At 34.2% G+C, this 18405-nt stretch overlaps 1 protein-coding gene across 1 annotated transcript in view; it reads left to right on the top strand.

Moving 5' to 3' along the window:
* LRRC7 (leucine rich repeat containing 7) overlaps window positions 1–18405 on the top strand; it is a 496095-nt gene that overhangs the window by 396597 nt on the left and 81093 nt on the right. The window contains exons 16-20 of the mRNA XM_045547767.1: window positions 548–672; window positions 2932–3180; window positions 8014–8214; window positions 16358–16469; window positions 16687–16867. Coding sequence (XP_045403723.1) covers window positions 548–672; window positions 2932–3180; window positions 8014–8214; window positions 16358–16469; window positions 16687–16867 — 868 coding nt within the window. The remainder of the gene's footprint in view (window positions 1–547; window positions 673–2931; window positions 3181–8013; window positions 8215–16357; window positions 16470–16686; window positions 16868–18405) is intronic.

Below are 18405 nucleotides of genomic sequence, written 5' to 3'. Positions count from 1 at the left end.
GAGAAAAAGAAATCCTGATAGGGTTTTGTGGTTACAAATACAGGCTCTATTCAGACATGGAATAGAATTCTGCCATTAGCCATAGAGAAGCTGCATAACTTTGAGCAAGTCTCTTAAAATTCAGTTATGCTTTTCTCATTAATAAAATAAGCATGATATTAATAGTGCCATTATGCTGTTACGAGGTTTCAAAGAGATAATGCTTTAAAGTGCTTAGTCCAGCTCTCTCTATTGTTGTCCTATGGAGAACCCATTCCCTACACTGGAAAATTTCCCAACCCCAATATGTAACTAATGTATACTTAGGAAAGCTGAATTTGAGTTAAGATGTCAAAAGACAATATAATAAATACCAAGAGAATTTTATTCCTTCTTTCCCCTTTCTTTTTTTCTTTCTGCCTTCCTTTCTTTTTACTTCTTTCTTTCTTTTTCTTATTTTTGTATTCTTTTGTAGTATCTATCATCATTTTTTGCATAGTATATTAAGTTCTAATAGTAACACTCTATGTTAAAAAAAATCAATAATGGTTTTGGAATTTGACTGTAGATTTCCAGTCGGACAGTGACAGCTTTAATCCTACACTGTGGGAAGAGCAGAGACAACAACGCATGACTGTTGCCTTTGAATTTGAAGACAAAAAAGAAGATGATGAAAGTGCTGGGAAAGTTAAGGTGAACCTTTTAGTTTTTGTTGCTTCTTTCTTCTCTATATTCTTTTTGTTTGTCCATTGTTATTATTCAGATAGATTTGGGAACAAATTAAGTGACCGCTGCTAGAAGGTAACATACATCTTCCAGTCTCATGGTGGTACCTTTCATTACAGCAGCCTGGTAGTTCTAGAAGCATTGGTGTGCTTTGGAATGAGATTAATGTCCCAAACCTGAATGAGCAAATTTGATAAGCCACCCCATCCTACAGAATGAGAGAGATTCAAGCTGAGAGGAAGTAAAAAAAAAAATAAAAATCTGAGTGATGGACCTCCCATAAGCAGCTTATTCCATCTTTGACATGTTGTAATGGTTTTCTTTTAATCACTGAGCAAGGCATCATGCACACTGTATAAGTCCAAAATACACATTTATGGAAGGGTCAATTGATTAATATGTTACATTTGCATTAAAATCGCTGAAAGGTTCTGTGTCCCTGGGATATTTGAGAAGAATTTATGTGTTTCCTTAAATGTAAGGAAAAATTTTAAAGGAGATGAGTGCCCAATGGAAGGTGATGTTCCTTAGGGAAAATAACTTAAATATTTTTTACCTCAAAGCATATTTTGATTTTATTTTTATAGCTTTAAGGGGTACAAGTGCAATTTTGTTACATGGATATATTTTGCAGTGGTCTGGGCTTTCGATGGACCTAATACCTGAATAGGGTATATTGTACCCAACAGTTGATTTTTTCATCCCTCATCTACCCTCCTGGCCACCCACTTTTTGGAATCTCCATTGTCTATTATTCCACTCTATATGGCCATGCATACCCGTGGTTTAGCTTCCACTTATAAGTGAAAATATCTAATCATATTTTTAAAAATCCTTTATTGGGACTAATTTAAGTCAAGTAATAAGACTGAATTTTAAAATTTATGTTTCATGTTATCATCATGGCAACATCTTGAATCTCTCGTTTATTTTTTATAATTTTATCTGTGCAATTTTTCCATCATGGATACTAACAGCTCTCACTCTCAGTGACTAATTATCTGAATAATTATATTTACATCCTATTAATAAATCTATATTGTGTGATGTGTTCTTCTCCATCCTCTCCTTCCCACATTTTCTAAACTTAGGCCAATACACTATAGAACCTTACTAGAATTAGACAAGGTAATTGAGCCCTTACTGACAAGACCTACGTATATCATTATGGAGAACCCAAAATGGATTCCCAAATCCAAATTAATAATTTTGTTAAAGACTTGGGTTTTTAAAAAATGTTTCTCGATGGTTGGTTAGTGACATCTAACAACCAAAGAGACATTTTTTTAACCTGTGAATTCCTGGAAAAAATAATGCTAAACTAAAAGCAAAAAAAACAAACCACTAGAACATTTCAGTTCTTCTTTTAAGGATTTCATATGTTAAATCCAGAACCAATGGATGATGCATTCTATGAGGTCCACCCTATGCTGGACCTCTGATTCATTTTTATATTTCACTGAATTGTCAAAAACTGCATGCTTCCTCCTAAATATCTATATTCAAAGGATCCAAGAAGAAAAGAGTGCATTTAATATACTCTGGTATATGTGTCAATGAAAACATAAAATATAGTAAATGCAAACTATTATTTAGAAGCCCTGTTTGTGTGTTATATGATCAGGTTTTTTATAATCAGAGTAGGTTCATTATACTTTAGAATTTTTTTTCTTTATGTTTATTTATATTTGGTTTATTTATATATTGGTAAACAATGTGTGTTTCCAAAATCTCAAACTACTTTGACTAATTTGAATATTTCCAATGCCATTGGCTATTGGACAAATTAGAGCACAAACAAACTTCTAAATACATCATCATGGATTGTATGATGAATGGAATATACTGTAATTTTACACTAAATCATACTTTTCTGGTTCATTACATGTACATTCAATTTAGCACAATTTTACCTTTACTTTACATGAAATTTAAAAAGGAACCATTGACCTACGCTGTCAACTTTCAAATGGACTAGAGTATAATGCCCTACTTATAGTGTGTATAGTGTAGTATGAATGCTGCATTGTGTGGAGAAATTGTGACACTTTCATATGATGTTGGTACTGTTTTATTACATGGATTTAAAACGAATTTTATGATGGTTATTTTAAATGCATTACCCAGAGTGAAAGAAAAAAAATTGAGAGTAGAAAAATGATAAAGTGAAAGTATTGCTACAGTGCTCCTCTTTCTCCCAGAAAATGGAGATTCCTTCTCCCACAGGATCTCTCCTGCCAAGCCCCCTGGGAAAGGGGCCAGCGTGGGATTACTCTCCAACCTGCCAGACTGTCTGGCGATTGCTGCACACCATGGGCCAGGTGTGATCAGCAGATCCAAGATATGCCCGTCCCCCAGAATGACCCACAGCTGGCATGGGGTTGTATAACTGGCCTCCAGCAGGAAAGGAGCATGTGTACTCCATTGCCAGTTGCAGCACAATCCACCACTCTTCCCTCTCTAAGTGGCAGACAGGTAGGCCTAGGTGTCTGGGGTAGGAGAATCCCCTCTTGTACAGGCAACCTTGGAACAATGGTTTATGGGGTATGTTCTGCATGATTTGGGGGAAGAAATGTTGATCACACAGGAACCTTCAAATTGCCAGTGTTTGATCCCAATTTAATTTTTTGTTTATTGACATTGGCAATGGGGTGGGGAGGACTGAGTCAGAGGGGAGGGAACATCACTGTGAGGTGCCTATTGGTGGGGTATCTGGCATGGTTTTGGTTTTTGAGTTGGGTGTTTCATTTTTATTTGTGCTTTTTTTCTTATTTTGAAAGATTTTTTTCTTTAAAGTGTGAGAATATGAATAGTCGGGCAGAATGTTGACAACACTATTGATACAATCTAAATTGTCCCCTCCACACATATGCACATTTTTTATAAAGTCAATTCTAGAAGAGATTAAATAGCCAAAACTTGATTCTTAAAATAGCATGAGATTTAAATTGAGATTTGCTGAAAGCGGACTTTGAGCACAAAGATAGACATATGTTGAAAAGCATCGATTTCCTTTAATTTGAAGACCACAGATAAATGAATTCCTGTAAGAGAAGATTGGGCTGGGAGTTGTAGCAAATAGGGCTTCCTTATCTCAGTGGATTAGGTTTTTTAAGAGGTTGATGGGGGTGGGGGAAAGCATGTCTTAATGGAACATAAAAGAACACTACATTTTTTGTAAACTTTCCTACCCACATGTAATGGACTATATTCTTATTCGGTGTCTTATATTCTTTCTACAATATAAGGCAAGATGAGAATGCATTTTCCTAATTGAACCTGCTATAAGTTTCCTTTTTTGGTAAACCATTCCAACTAATTCCTAGAATAAGATAATTAACAATCAATGATCAAAGCACTAAGTATTATTTCTCTTACTGGAATTTATAATCAAATCAAATTAGAATTTGATCATGATATTCATATAATATATTATATGAATATAATATATTATAATATCTGAAAAACATAGTTCTGTATGAATTCAAGATATCATTTCTAAATGCCCGGGCTATTATCATTAAGTAATTCTTTCTTCATTGCTAAGTTTTTGGGGCTCTCCAATATCTTACAGCTGCTATTTGCATTTACTGCACTGTATTTAGATCTGAAATACACAGAATGTTGTGAAACATCTGTTTTCCAAAATTAAAATATTTCAGTAAAAATATTGCATTTTAATAAAATGTATATGTGAAATGAGCAAATACTTTATAGTGAGTGATAAACATAATACTTTTGCAAGAATATAATTGATGTATTTCCCACCTATGTTTATAATAAATGAATTTATCTCTTTTTTAGTCCCAGCTAAAATAGGGGAATATTTATAGCCTATATATTTAGAAATATAAAGAAATTTCTTTTGTATTTGGGTATTACTGAGCTATTAGCATAACTGGGTTTATGATCATATTTTTTCATTTCTGAAGCAGTGCATACATGACTTGAAAAACAGGAAAGCAAAATAATCTGTAAAACAGGATAAAATATGCTTGTACAGAGCTTACCAACATAATTTTAAAAGAAATTATAAAATATTGCATTACTTAGCTTTATTTTTCAAAACATTGAAATTATTTTGTTATTTAACTCAATAAAATTCACATTTTACACTTATAGTATTTCTTCTCAAATATTATACAAATATATGCTGCACCTCTACCAAGGAATATCTCTGAGATAAGTAACACTTGTGTAACATAATTCTTAAAGTTAAAAGAGACATAAGTTTGAATCTAGGCATTGCACCTACTAGCTGTATGACCTTAGGCAAGTTACACTGCCTGGCCCCAGTTTTCCTTCCGTAAAGTGGGAACAGCTGTTGCAACGGGTTGTGAAATTTAAATGAGATTTAGTTATAAATTAATGATAAATTCTATAATAATTTATTAATCATTTAGTATATAAACATTAATTTATATTTAAGCCCATAGGATTAATAATATCTATTATTGTTTATTATATAAATAATAAACTAAATATCCCCATAAAATATTGAGCATGGTGCCTGGCACATGGAAGATACTGAATAAATTATAACTTATGTCGCTGCATAAAATCTGAAAAAAAGTTACAGAGAAGTTACAGGTATTATGGCTAGACATATACACAGTAATCTAGATTACTTAAGGAATCTAGACTTTAAAAATACATAAGTAAAATCTGATATTAGAAATAGCATCTAATCTCTGCATAGTACTTATAAATTTTCAAAGGACCAGCCTTCATATTTTTCTCATTTTAGCTCTAGATTAACCCAACTACATGGGAAAGATATTATTCCCATATTATATGAATAGAAAGGACAGAAAGATTAGTGGCTGGTAGCTAGTTGGCAGTACATTTGTGGCTTAAATTTAAATCTTCTGACTCCGAGTCCAGCAAGTTTTGCTAGTAGACTACTAAATGGGAAGCAAGAAATTTATTTTCTAAGTGAAACAAATCTAAGCTTTATGAGACCTGAAGCTTCCACAATTTGGGGAGGGGACTTTTTTAAGGAAAGGAATATGAAATGCCATGTAGTACCTTATTAAGACCCCTCATAAGACTTTGGAAGAGATTTGTAGCTTAAGCTTCTTTAGCTTCTTATTTAAATCTGTTTCTAGATTCAAATGTTGTCACAGAAATAAAATATTCAAACATATTCTGCGATGTAACTGAAATAACACATTTACTTCCTTTTAAAATAACCAGAAAATATTGGTACCATGGCCGTAAGTAAATAATTATCTAATTGTGTCAGATGGGACATAGCATCTACAAAAGTAGATTACATAATTCAATGAAGTATTTAACTCAATTAAGGAAGAACACATTTCTTTTGCCTACCATTCAATTTATAAGTGTAATTTTAGTGTTGAGGATTTTTTAATTTACATAGAATTTTAATTTAATGCCCTATTTTCACTTATTTTTCATTCATATACCACTGGTTATTAAAAATCAAAAAATGTTCTTAATTGGCATGACAGTCATACCATTCTACAATTTACTTTCTAAAAAATGTAGTTTTTTGACTTTTAGCCCTTTGATGTCAAATACTTTTAAACAAGTGCAACAATATAATTTAAAAATTAGACTTCATTTGTGATGAACATTTCTAATACCAGTTTAAACAGATGATCCAAGAATGCATGCATCCCAATGAACTTTGTCAAGCATGGATTTCATTCTTTTTATATTTACTTAAAAATGCATTATAAACAAGTACTCTAGGATGTATTTATATTATACTCTAATAACATAGTTTTTTTATATAAAGTCTAACTTTGTCTTGGGTTATATTTTTGTAGTTTTATTTCTACATGTTACCAATTTCACGCTTGTTGGAGATTAAACTACAGTTAGGCAATTCTTACATTAACAAAATTATCTTGCTTTTCATCTGCTTTCCAAATATTTATTGAAAATATAATTTTATACTTTTAGTATTGAAAGGTATGTTAAAAATCATCTAGTGGAGTCTAGTCCCGGTATTTGATGAGCCACTAGGAAGACAAATATACTAGAAAATATAACAAAGTTGGTGGATTTGCTAAAACTGCAGATGAGCAAAAGTGTTTGAATTTGTATTCATAATCCTCAGATCTGTACCACCATCATAGCTTCTTACATTCCATGAATTACATAGGTGTGTGGGGGTGGGTATGTATGTGCCCCTCCCTCTTTTTCCTTTTCTCTTTTCCCACTCTTCCTCTTCCTTCTTTAGCTTCTCTTCCACCTTTTCTCCTCCACCTCCCCATCCTCCCGCACACACTTTCCACAGACACATACTCACCACAATCACATAAACCATTCCATTTTGTAAAGTTGGTTCTACTCAGATGCAACAAGACACAATTGTTGGAACAAGCCAGGCCAAGTAAATCTGCCCCTTATTTTTTCTCCACTTCCTTTGAATCAGCATGGACAACTTGTATTTATTCTATTTTAAATATATTATAATAAATACTCTGATGTGAGATATTCTATATGGAATGTCTAGTATTTTCTATCATTAAATACAGTGCTAAGAGCAGTAAAGAAATGTGTTCCCAAAAGTCAGATTGATACCCCAAAAATGAATTCAAGAATGGAAACAAATAGCTGGATAAATAAAAGCCAAAATTTACATGTTTGCCTAAAATATCTTTAAAAATGGTCTCAATTTTTTATTCCTCTTTATTGTAAGATATTACTCAAGAAGCAGGTTTTTTTCCTTAGGATAAAAACTAAGTATAAAAAAACCACGCTGAAGCATTTTTCTCTTAGATTTTTACAAGAATTAACTATCCTAACATGCTAATTAACATAAAGCTAATGTCTGCTTGGGCAGTGGATATTTTCAACTCTCCATTTTTTAACACACAGCTCTACTTGTAAATCTCTTGGGGTCTCCTCCCATCACCTGTATTGGTACTCTGAAGATATTCTTAACATCAAAATTATTACTTACAAATAATTAAGATAGGGAAGGGAACAGTGTGTAAAGTATGAAAGCAGCTGATAATAAGTTGATTAAATTTCTCAGAGATTACCAGTCACTTAAGTGTTTGACCTACTGCTATTTTGGCCATTACAGGGTAGGTCTAAAGACAGGATATAATCCAAAAGTTATTCATCATCTAGAAAGGTGGGAAGGGGTAGGGAGAAGTCTCGCGAGGCCGAATGTGAGAACACTATGTGTTCTTCTCCATAGCATTTTCTCAGCCAGCTCAACACTCACTGTATTGCATTTGGTTATACTACTGCACATAACATGGGGTAGTTTTGTGAACATGCTTGCTGAAGTTATTTTTATGTAAATCTCTTTTTATAAACTTCTAGGTTGAAATAAACCTAAAACGATATCCAACTCCTTACCCAGAGGATTTAAAGAATATGGTAAAATCTGTTCAAAATCTCGTGGGTAAGCCAAGCCTTGGAGTGCGTGTTGAGAATTCAAATCCAACTGCTAACACGGAGCAAACTGTGAAAGAAAAATATGAACACAAGTGGCCGGTGGCCCCAAAGGAGATTACAGTGGAGGTATTTGAAGGTTATTGGTAATTGCCAGTGTGGTTTGGATTTTTTGGAATTTTAAATGATATGGGTTTTTTATTTTTAACTGAATAGATCTTCCTTGATAAGTGCATTTTTTCCAAAAATATAAATGATCTCTCTACTCTTTCAAACTATGAGGATTGCATTTAATAAATCACAGACAAATGATGCCCTTATGGCCTAAAATCATGAATACAGCCCCAAAAGTTCCAATATACACAGAATGAATAGTTGTCATCCAGCCAGGCCTGGCCAGGGAGTGCAGTATTATTTTGGCTACCCCAAATTTTTATTGTAACAGTTGTTAGAAAAGACTAACCAAAGATTTTTTATTCTGCAAATCTCATAAAATTCCTACTCACATTTAGAGCACAATTTTTTTATGTTTGGGTTACAACCTTTATAGGAAACACCACTATTAACAACGAAAAGGGGAGATAACTTTGAAATTTAGGTTTATGGAATCTAGTCATGTGAAACTTAATTCCTATATTTTAGAATCAGTTAGAAATTCATCCTTATTGATTTGTGTGGTCTGAAAAGAATTCAACTACATTTATGCCACCTCTACTATCTCTCTCATCAACTCTTCAGCTAATTTAGTTGTCATCTTTTTATCTTCATTAGGACATAACTGGTATGAGTACATCTAGAAGTTCCAATAACTACTCAAAAATCTAGACTGACAAAACTCTTTTACAAATCTGCATTTCAAAGCATCGATTTGTTGCATTTATTAAACACCAACTATATATGTAACACTGTGCTAAACACTGTGAGAGAGAGAAAAGAAATATAAAATGTGTCCATAATCCTCAATTAATTTAAAGCCTAGCCAGATACACTTAACACACATGAAGTGATTAGAGAACATATTATATACAATATGATCACATGGTTGGTTGTGTGATAGAGAATATAATACTCTCAGTTAAGGTTAGACTGCATATTAAAGATTGAATGATTCTTTTAAAGTGAAAAAAGGAGAAGGGCATCCCAGGCAAAGGGAATATCCTGGCAAAAATAAGTACAGTGTGCACATTTGCCAGCAGAGGAACCAGCCTGCCCCAGACGAGGGGAATACAGTTGTATTTCTAAGGAAGACATTTTCTTAAGTATTAATTTTCATTGCTTTTAGCTTTTTGCTTATAAAATCAGTATTATTGTACTTTCTCCTTTCCAAAATATTACACATACACTATAGCAAAACAACAGGCTTTTCTTTACCTCTAAGATATTGCAGCAATATAAAAAGGAAGAAAACCAGCATTTACCAGGTACACATTAAATACACACTTATATACTTTTTATTCAAATCTCGTGTAATCACAGTTTAACATCAAAATAACTATGCAGGCCGGCGCGGTGGCTCACGCCTGTAATCCTAGCTCTGGGAGGCCGAGGCAGGTGGATCGCTCGAGGTCAGGAGTTCGAGACCAGCCTGAGCAAGAGTGAGACCCCGTCTCTACTAAAAAAATAGAAAGAAATTATCTGGCCAACTAAAAAATATATATACAAAAAAATTAGCCGGGCATGGTGGCTCATGCCTGTAGTCCCAGCTACTAGGGAGGCTGAGGCAGTAGGATCGCTTAAGCCCAGGAGTCTGAGGTTGCTGTGAGCTAGGCTGATGCCACGGCACTCACTCTAGCCCGGGCAACAAAGTGACACTCTGTCTCAAAAAAAAAAAAAAAATAGAAATAAAATTATCTAGACAACTAAAAGTATATATAGAAAAAATTAGCCGGGCATGGTGGTGCATGCCTGTAGTCCCAGCTACTCAGGAGGCTGAGGCAGTAGGATCGCTTAAGCCCAGGAGTTTGAGGTTGCTGTGAGCTAGGCTGACGCCACGGCACTCACTCTAGCCTGGGCAACAAAGTGAGACTCTGTCTCAAAAAAAAAAAAAAACCAAAACTATGTAGTCATAACTTATAAACTGGATAATTTTACTGTAATACAAAATAAGAACATCCTGAGATTTCTTAATGCAGGGATGGGATAGGTGAGGCAGGGAAAAGATGCCTTTGGTCTTGAATTTGGTAATAACCCTACAGTAGAGAAAATAAATCTTAAAATTGTCCCACAAGCACTTCAAGCTTAACAAATCCAAAATTAAATTTAATGTTTTGTCCCCAAACTTGCTTCTGCTCCCATATTATTGATCTTGATCTCAGCTGGCACCATTATCTACCATTTCATTCAAGCTAGAAATGTAAAAGGTGTCCTGATTTCTTTCCTTCTTTCTCTGTACTCCCAGTCCCTTTGAAATAACTACCAAAGCCTGTACATTTTTACCTAAATGTATCTTCTCCCTCTCTCTTCTCTCAGGCCCTCAACTCTGTCCGGCATTACAAACTGCCTTTCTTGGCTTACCTTGTCCCCAGCCTCTTCAGCCTTGTCAGTGATCTTTCTAAAACACAAATCTAATCATATCCTTTCCCTCCTTAAAAACACTACAGTGGCTTCTTATTAACTACACAAAATCTAAGCTTCTTAAGTAACTAAGGTAGCCATACTAAATAAGGCTAAGATTAAAGCTCAACTTTCAGCTTTAAATTTATTTGTGTGATTTTCCCAACCCCCTTTTTTAGTTTTTTTCTTATATTGGCCTTTTCCTTTTAAATAGAAATTTCACTGCTAATTTCAATATTTTACCTAAAATTGAGATTCTAGATCTTCCTTCCCTAAGTTTTAGCCAGCCTAGAGCAAGGAGAAGCTGTTGCTTTCTGTATCATCCTTCTGTCTCCAATTGACTGCAGCCAAATGAAGGGTCATATTCCATTTCTTCAATGTCAGATTTAATAAATATAGATAATCAAGCATCTAGTTGATCAATGTATACTGAGCATTTATTACATGTTTTGTACTTGCATGCTTTTTTTTGAGTCATTATTACTTAGTTATCAATGCCAAGAATGTGGAAGAGGGTAGTACACACTGCATAAATATTTATCTATGTGATTAAATATGGAAAACCAAGAAAAAAACTAAGAACAGAGGTAGGCAGAGCCAGAAGTGGAAAACAGAAAGAAAGAACACGGTAACTAGATTACAAATGCAACTGAGTAAGGGGGAGAAGGAAAAGTAAATCAACATTTATTTCTCTCTTTCTATTTGCCAACTATATGGCAAGAGCTTTAACATATGTTATGCTAGACAAAAAAACAGGGCTGGAGAGCCATAAGAGCAAGAGAACAGGGAGAGATGGTGGGTCCCCTGTTTTCCCTTTTTTCTTTATGTCTCGTGGAGTTTGCATTTGCCTTTTCCCCAGCTCTCTTTATGTGGCTAGCACTTCCTCAGCCTTCAGGTTCCAGCTTGGGGGTCACCTCGACAGGAAGGCCTTCCCTTATCACCCTGATCAGCCGCACCCTCTGATTTTCTCAATCACATCACACGGCTTGTTTGCCTTAAAATATATAAAAAAAAAAAAAACAGTTGTGATTACTTTGTTTATTGACTTCAGACTGTGAGGGCAGGGACCATTTCTGTCTTGTCCTTCATTGTATTCCCAGAGTCTATTGCAGGGCCTAGTACAGAGGAGGAGCACAATAAATATTTGTGAATAAGTGAATGATTGATACAGCCTAGGATTGTAACTTTGGCAACATGTCTGTCTCTTCATCCAAGTAAAAAAATTCACTGAAGTCAAGGACAATTTCTGAGTTTTTGTTCAATTAATGATTAATTGATTATTGGCTGCCTTACCTATCCACACTTTCTCACTTGTGTGTTGACTAATCTCCTGGCATACAAATGCCCTTACTGTCTCAGTAATTTTGTTACAGTGACCCTAAACCAACAGAAATACCTAGCAGTTCTACTTAAGTAGTTAGACCCAAACAACTTAAATATTTATGCCCTACTTAGTGATCATGTGAAAAACCAATACACATAAATTGAAAGAGAAAATAATATTTTTATTTCATTCTTAGATAACAAAAACCAAAATGTTAATGGGATATATGTACCTCTTGGACACTACTTACTTTTTCAAACCTAGGAATCATAGTGAATACCACAACTTTCAATTCTGTTTTGCCTTGATTTTCAAGTAGCACTTGCTTTTTGATCCCAGCAACCACCAAAAATTCCGCTTCACAAAGATTGTCTTCAAAAGGAATGTGCAATCTAATGTTGAAACTGAGAGCTACTTCAAGCTGACAATTTGCACACTGTCTGACTAATGTCAAATATTGCTTTGTTTCTCTTGAACACTTAATATAACCCATGGTGTCTCCGTGAATTACAGCACCACCCATGGGTGCCTCAGAGCACAGTTTGGGAACCAAAGAAAAAGGCTTTTAAGTCTAGCAGATATGAATTGAAATCTTGGCTCTACCTTATTACCAATTATGTGACCGTGACAAGTCAAGTCACTAAAACCTTTCTGAGCCTTGGCTTCTTTATCTTAAAAAAAAAAAAAAAAGATAACACCCATTCAAGGTTTTTGTGGCGATGACATTAGATAATAATAGGTATTTATAAACAGCTCCAAGCACAGTTCTTGGCACAGAGGAAGGCTACAATAAATGATGATTCCCTCCCCTTCCCTCAAGGGAATGATGTGCCACTTCCTGCCTTGTTCTTCTTTAATCCTTCTGCTGTCACTACCCAGATATCTGTTCACATGTCCACGACTGCTTTCAAAAATGTTCTACACTTTTCCTTTTGTTAGGAGACTCAGCCTAATCTTTCTCTATAGAAGACCCATATCTTTCTCCTGGTAATACAGAACTGTCAGTTACCCTTAAAAATTTCCTTAAATTGCCTTTATTACTAGGCTGGACTCTCAAAAGCTCAGAAATAAGCTTTTTTTCCTTTCCTTTGACTTCTACCTTAGGCTCCCTTTCTCTTTAGCAGCAGCAGCCAAGACGTTTGAACAGTGGAAAGGCAGAAGGGTAAAAAAGAAAATTTTACATTTTCTTTCTCCTTCACTTCTGTCTATGCACCAGAAAGAAATATGGTTCAATGTGCTTACAATGGGCTCTCTACCAAACCTGATTCCCTACCAGTGACTCTTACTGCCTTCACCCATAGAAGTAGTACCCAAAATTTCACCCACTTTTCCAACAGCAACTCAATTCCTTGAACCTCTATAAGAGAATTTATAAAGTCAATGATTAATTTACTTTGTTGGACAGTTAACTTTGTTCTGTGAAGCCCATTTGAGAAATGAGCTTTACTTAGGATAGACAATATTGTGTACACAGTATCACATAGAAAACCTTTGAGTAGGACAGATCCCAATTCAAATCCCGGCTCTACTGCTTATTAAGTTTGTGAATTGGAATTATGACTTTACCTCTCTGAGCTTCCATTTCCTTATCTATAAAACAAAAATGATAATAATTAGTTTAAAATAATGAATAATTATAAAAAACAAGATTATATTTGGAATAATTAACAGGGATGATACAGGTAAAGTGTTTAACACAATAGCAACATAATGGATGCTCCTTAACTGATGGCCATTATCATCATTGTCATCATCATCATCACTTTGCTCATAAAGATAAGAGAATCTACCTAGCTCAGTGCAAATTCATCATTCTTGCTTCAATAATGTCATCCTCTTAGGTGGAGGGCCACAGATCTCTAGGGATGAAATGCAAGTTCGTAATTAGCTGATAATCATACTCTTCCTGGTCACTAAGGCTCTTTTTGATTCACAATAGAAATTCTTGAACAGGGTCAGAAACTTGTGCAGAGTTCTGGTCAGAATTTTGGGATACAAGTTTGAAAGTTTGATCAATGCAAATAAAATGACTTGCATACTGACCGTGTAGGGCATAAGGGAAAAAAAAAATGAGGCTCAATTATATTAACATTCTGTACTTGTACAACTATTTGGTTTGCTTTTTTGTGTTTCTATTTTATTTTTGTTTTCAAATAAAACAAAATTCCTGTAGTCGTAATTAGGTGTAATAAGAGTATTTCCTTTTAAAATTATTATTTCAACGAATAAATTACCTTTAGAGTCATAGAATATTACTACTAAACAGGCATTAATACTAATTGCTATTATCTGTTCCCTATATTTTAATGATGAATTGAATAAGGTCCAGAGAGATACACTGACTTGCCCAAGGTAACCTCATTAATAAATGATTAAAAAAAAGAAACAGAAATAGAATGGAAATATGACAGCTTATAACCGAAATTTTGTTGACAAGTCAACACATTTTATGACTTTCATGGTGCTGTTTTGCAAATTCACATCTTCTTAGAAATTTCTCCAAAGGTATGTAAAGGTTTTTATTCTCTATTGTGTCACCTCAAAACTTTATTGTACATTTCTTATGCTAAACCTTTGAAATGATTTTCAAAATCCATGAAAACACAGATTTCTCTCTTCAGCTACAGAATTTTCATCAATCCCAGTCTCTTGCCTATCCCTCTTCAAATCTGATATTCCATTTTAAGTGGTTCCTGTGCTCACAGCTGAGCTTCCCAGGAGGCAGCATAATATAAGGGAAGATCACTGGAATAGAACTCAAGAGAATCCTGCTCCAGTGATGGATCTTTGTCTAATTACCTGTGTGAGCCTATGCCTGGGCTCAGTCTCAGAATCCATCTCTAGAAACCAAAAAAGTTGGGCTAGAGCTAGATAGTCTTTCAATTTTCTTCCATTAAAATTTCTTAAAAAAAATTAACAAGTATCAGATATACTCAGGTTTTTCACAGGCAAATATTTCCATACAAACCTAACCAAAATAATCCTCAAAGATAGAACTTAAGCTAAGAGTTAAAGAAAGGGATGTGTTTCTCTGCAATACCCAAAGACCTAAGCCTGTCACAATGGGGGTCCTTGGCAATATATTACATTTATAGCAAGAATTTCTGTTTGTTCATTACACAAATCAATTAGTTATAAGGCAAGACTTTTTAAATTTATATTTTGTCCTCAAATATATTCTTTCTCTGATTTAATAAAATATTTCTAAACATGTCATATTAATGTCCCAAACTAACAAGATACTAAGGAATTTCAAAGTAAGGCCAGGTGGAGTTGCTCATGCCTGTAACCCAATGCACCTTGGGAGGCTGAAGTCGGAGGTTTGCTTAAGTTCAGTAATTCAAGGTTGCAGTGACCTATGATTGCACCACTGCAGTCCAGCCTGGGTGACAGAGCAAGACCCTGTCTCTAAAAGAAAAATACTAAAAATTTAAAAATAAATGAAAATTCTTCTTTGAATTAAAATTAATCTAAAGTTTAAAAAAAGACATAAAGATAGTTACTATGCATAAATCTATATCACTACTTACTTATAGGTGTAGATAAGGCATTTTTTTATGTAGAAGAAAGTGAAAATTTGGTATTGCCTTCCCTAATGCTCTCTCACTACCTGATTAACTGGGAATAATAATATGAATTATAGAAGATCAAAATTCATGGTTTTTTAATGTGTTCATTAGTCATGAAGTTATAATCTTATATCAGTGTTGCTCATTACACTCAATGAATGGATATAGAATGAAGATTTAGCAGGCTAGACTGGTCATGAGAAAACTAGAAACCTTAGGAAGAAGGCATGTTAGAACTAGAGAAATTTCAGAGATGATCACTTGGGAAACAGTAGAAATTAAGAGGGAGAGTGGGGAAAGAGCAGGATTTACAGGACCCATCATTGCATTAATGTGGCTAGGGATGCCAAAAAAAATCTAATTATGTGAGAGTTCACTCCTTAAAATTCTTACATGTGTATATATCATACATGTGTATGAATCATACTACTAATATGTGGCTTATCGTAATTATCTGGTGTTACAGTGAGTTATGTCTCATCTTCCCAACTAGATTGTAAACTCCCAGAGGGCACAGGCCACATTTTGTCTTTCTTTGGAACCTCCACAGTTCTTTGCACAGTGTCAGGCATATGAGCAATATGTAAAAAAAAAAAAAAAAAAAAAAAAAAAAAAAAAAATCTGATGAATATGTGGCCTCATTTAAATTAGAAAAAAAAGTAGTGCTTAACTCAGAGTTACATATGGTTCATTTCTCCCATTGGTCCACAGTGAATTAAATTCTAGAGCCACATCTTTGAATCTGAACCAAATAAAGATATTGCCATCTTGGTTAACCATTGTTTAAATGTTTACTTTCCTTGTCCTATATTATTATATCTCTCAGGATTCTTTTGTTCATCCAGCTAATGAAATGAGGATTGGGGAACTTCACCCTTCATTAGCTGAGACCCCTCTGTATCCACCCAAACTTGTTCTGCTAGGGAAGGACAAAAAAGGTAACATCATGAACCTGATGTGGGAAATACGCCGCAAATGCATGTGCATGATGAATCACCAGTTGTACATTATGATACACCATAGCCTATAAAAATATTTTACAAATATTCATCTCTAACATTAATCGGTATGGTATCTGTTTTTCATACTTGCTTTTCTGTGTTTGTAATTGTCAATGTTCATAGCATTGTAACGTTTTTACCCTTTAAATTTCAGAATCAACTGATGAGTCTGAAGTTGACAAAACTCACTGTCTGAATAACAGTGTTTCCTCAGGCACTTACTCAGACTACTCGCCTTCCCAGGCCTCCTCGGGATCCTCTAACACCCGGGTTAAAGTGGGGTCCTTGCAGACAACAGCTAAAGATGCAGTACATAATTCTTTGTGGGGTAACAGGTGTGTTTAGAATTCCCTCTTTTTTGTTCCCAAATGCTTATTTTCAGCAACTTTTAAAAAAAATGGAATCTTCTTAATTTTGGAATTGTATTCGGCACAATTCTATGAGTGGCATAGAAGACAGAAGAGGCAGGTAAGCAAACGTAATTCACTCGGGACTTTCAAGTACAGATGAATCCATCCTACAGGTGATGCCAGTGATTGAGGGAGACATGGTAGGAGATTAACAGGATGAGATGATAGAACTAAAAATTTTAAAAATCAAAAATTGTGTTTGCCCAACACTTTTTGATGAAGCGTGTGGACATTTTGCCATCCAAAAAAGATGCCAGGAAAGCACTTATGTGCCTGATACAGAGTAAATGTTCAATAAATTTTCATTACTATCATCATCATCGTCATGATGTTATCACCACCTGGAAAAGTTAGAATGTATTTAAAAGTACTTAATCTTTCCAAAATGCCTCCTACTCTATATTACTCCAATTTTATGTATGAAAAAAGCAAAAACCACAGAGCACAATACAGTGACTCAATAAGATAGTATTTGCCCAGTTCTAATTTTTTGTAACTTATTGCTGTGGTTTTTTACACTACAAATAGCAAATAAAAATTGCCAAATTATAGGTAATCAATAACTTTTACTCATATTTTACTAATATTTCCACTATTGGCAATATCTTCTTTGAATAACTATTTCTATTCATCAATGCCCATGATAAAAATATGAACTCTCTCAGTTTATAAATTCATTATTTTTATATGAACTAAGATTAATTTAGGTACTTTTGGAAGATACCTTCTAAATGTACTTTTTTTAAAATTAGCATAAGCACATACAAGTATCTCCACCATTAATAAAAGGTATATAATTCAATTTTAGTGTGTAAATGGTTTATAATAAACTGAGAAAAATTACCATCTGCCAGAAATACTATTGGTCACTGGTGTAAACATGCCAATAACCTAAAGTCATAATATAACTTATAGTCTAGAAAAATATACCTGAATGTGTTCTCTATACAATGCCATTTAGTGTTTCAAGACCTGGCCTTCAAATAAATGTTATTTGAAGACAAGTTAGATTCATTAGATATACCAAGCATTTGTAAGAAAGGTATTCACAAACAATACTTTGGAAAATCACAATCTCCAGGGATAAGTACCAGGAATCACATGATTCTAATTATCAGTCAGGTTTCAGGGCCATTATTGAAAACCTATATATTTCATTCATTCATTCCTTCAACAAATATGTATTTAATGCCTACTATGTGCCAGGCACTATCTAGGCCTGAAGAGAATAAGATCTCTGTTCTCGTGAGTTTACATTCTAGCAGACGACACGAGACAATATACAATACATATAACGGGTAAGTAAATTATATAATATGCTCGAAGGTGATTATTAGTAGGAAGAAATAAAAGTTAGAGCAGGGTAAAGGGATGGCTTTCTTTTGAACATGAAATAATAATGCTATCTTGATCATAAGTCAGGTGAGGGTGAATGAGCAGCTAAAGGATGGTGGCCTTCTTTG

Source organism: Lemur catta, chromosome 3, assembly GCF_020740605.2.
Source record: "Lemur catta isolate mLemCat1 chromosome 3, mLemCat1.pri, whole genome shotgun sequence".
Classification (NCBI taxonomy): domain Eukaryota; kingdom Metazoa; phylum Chordata; class Mammalia; order Primates; family Lemuridae; genus Lemur; species Lemur catta.
The sequence above is the reverse complement of the archived record's forward strand: the minus strand, read 5'-3'. Positions and strand labels throughout refer to the sequence as shown.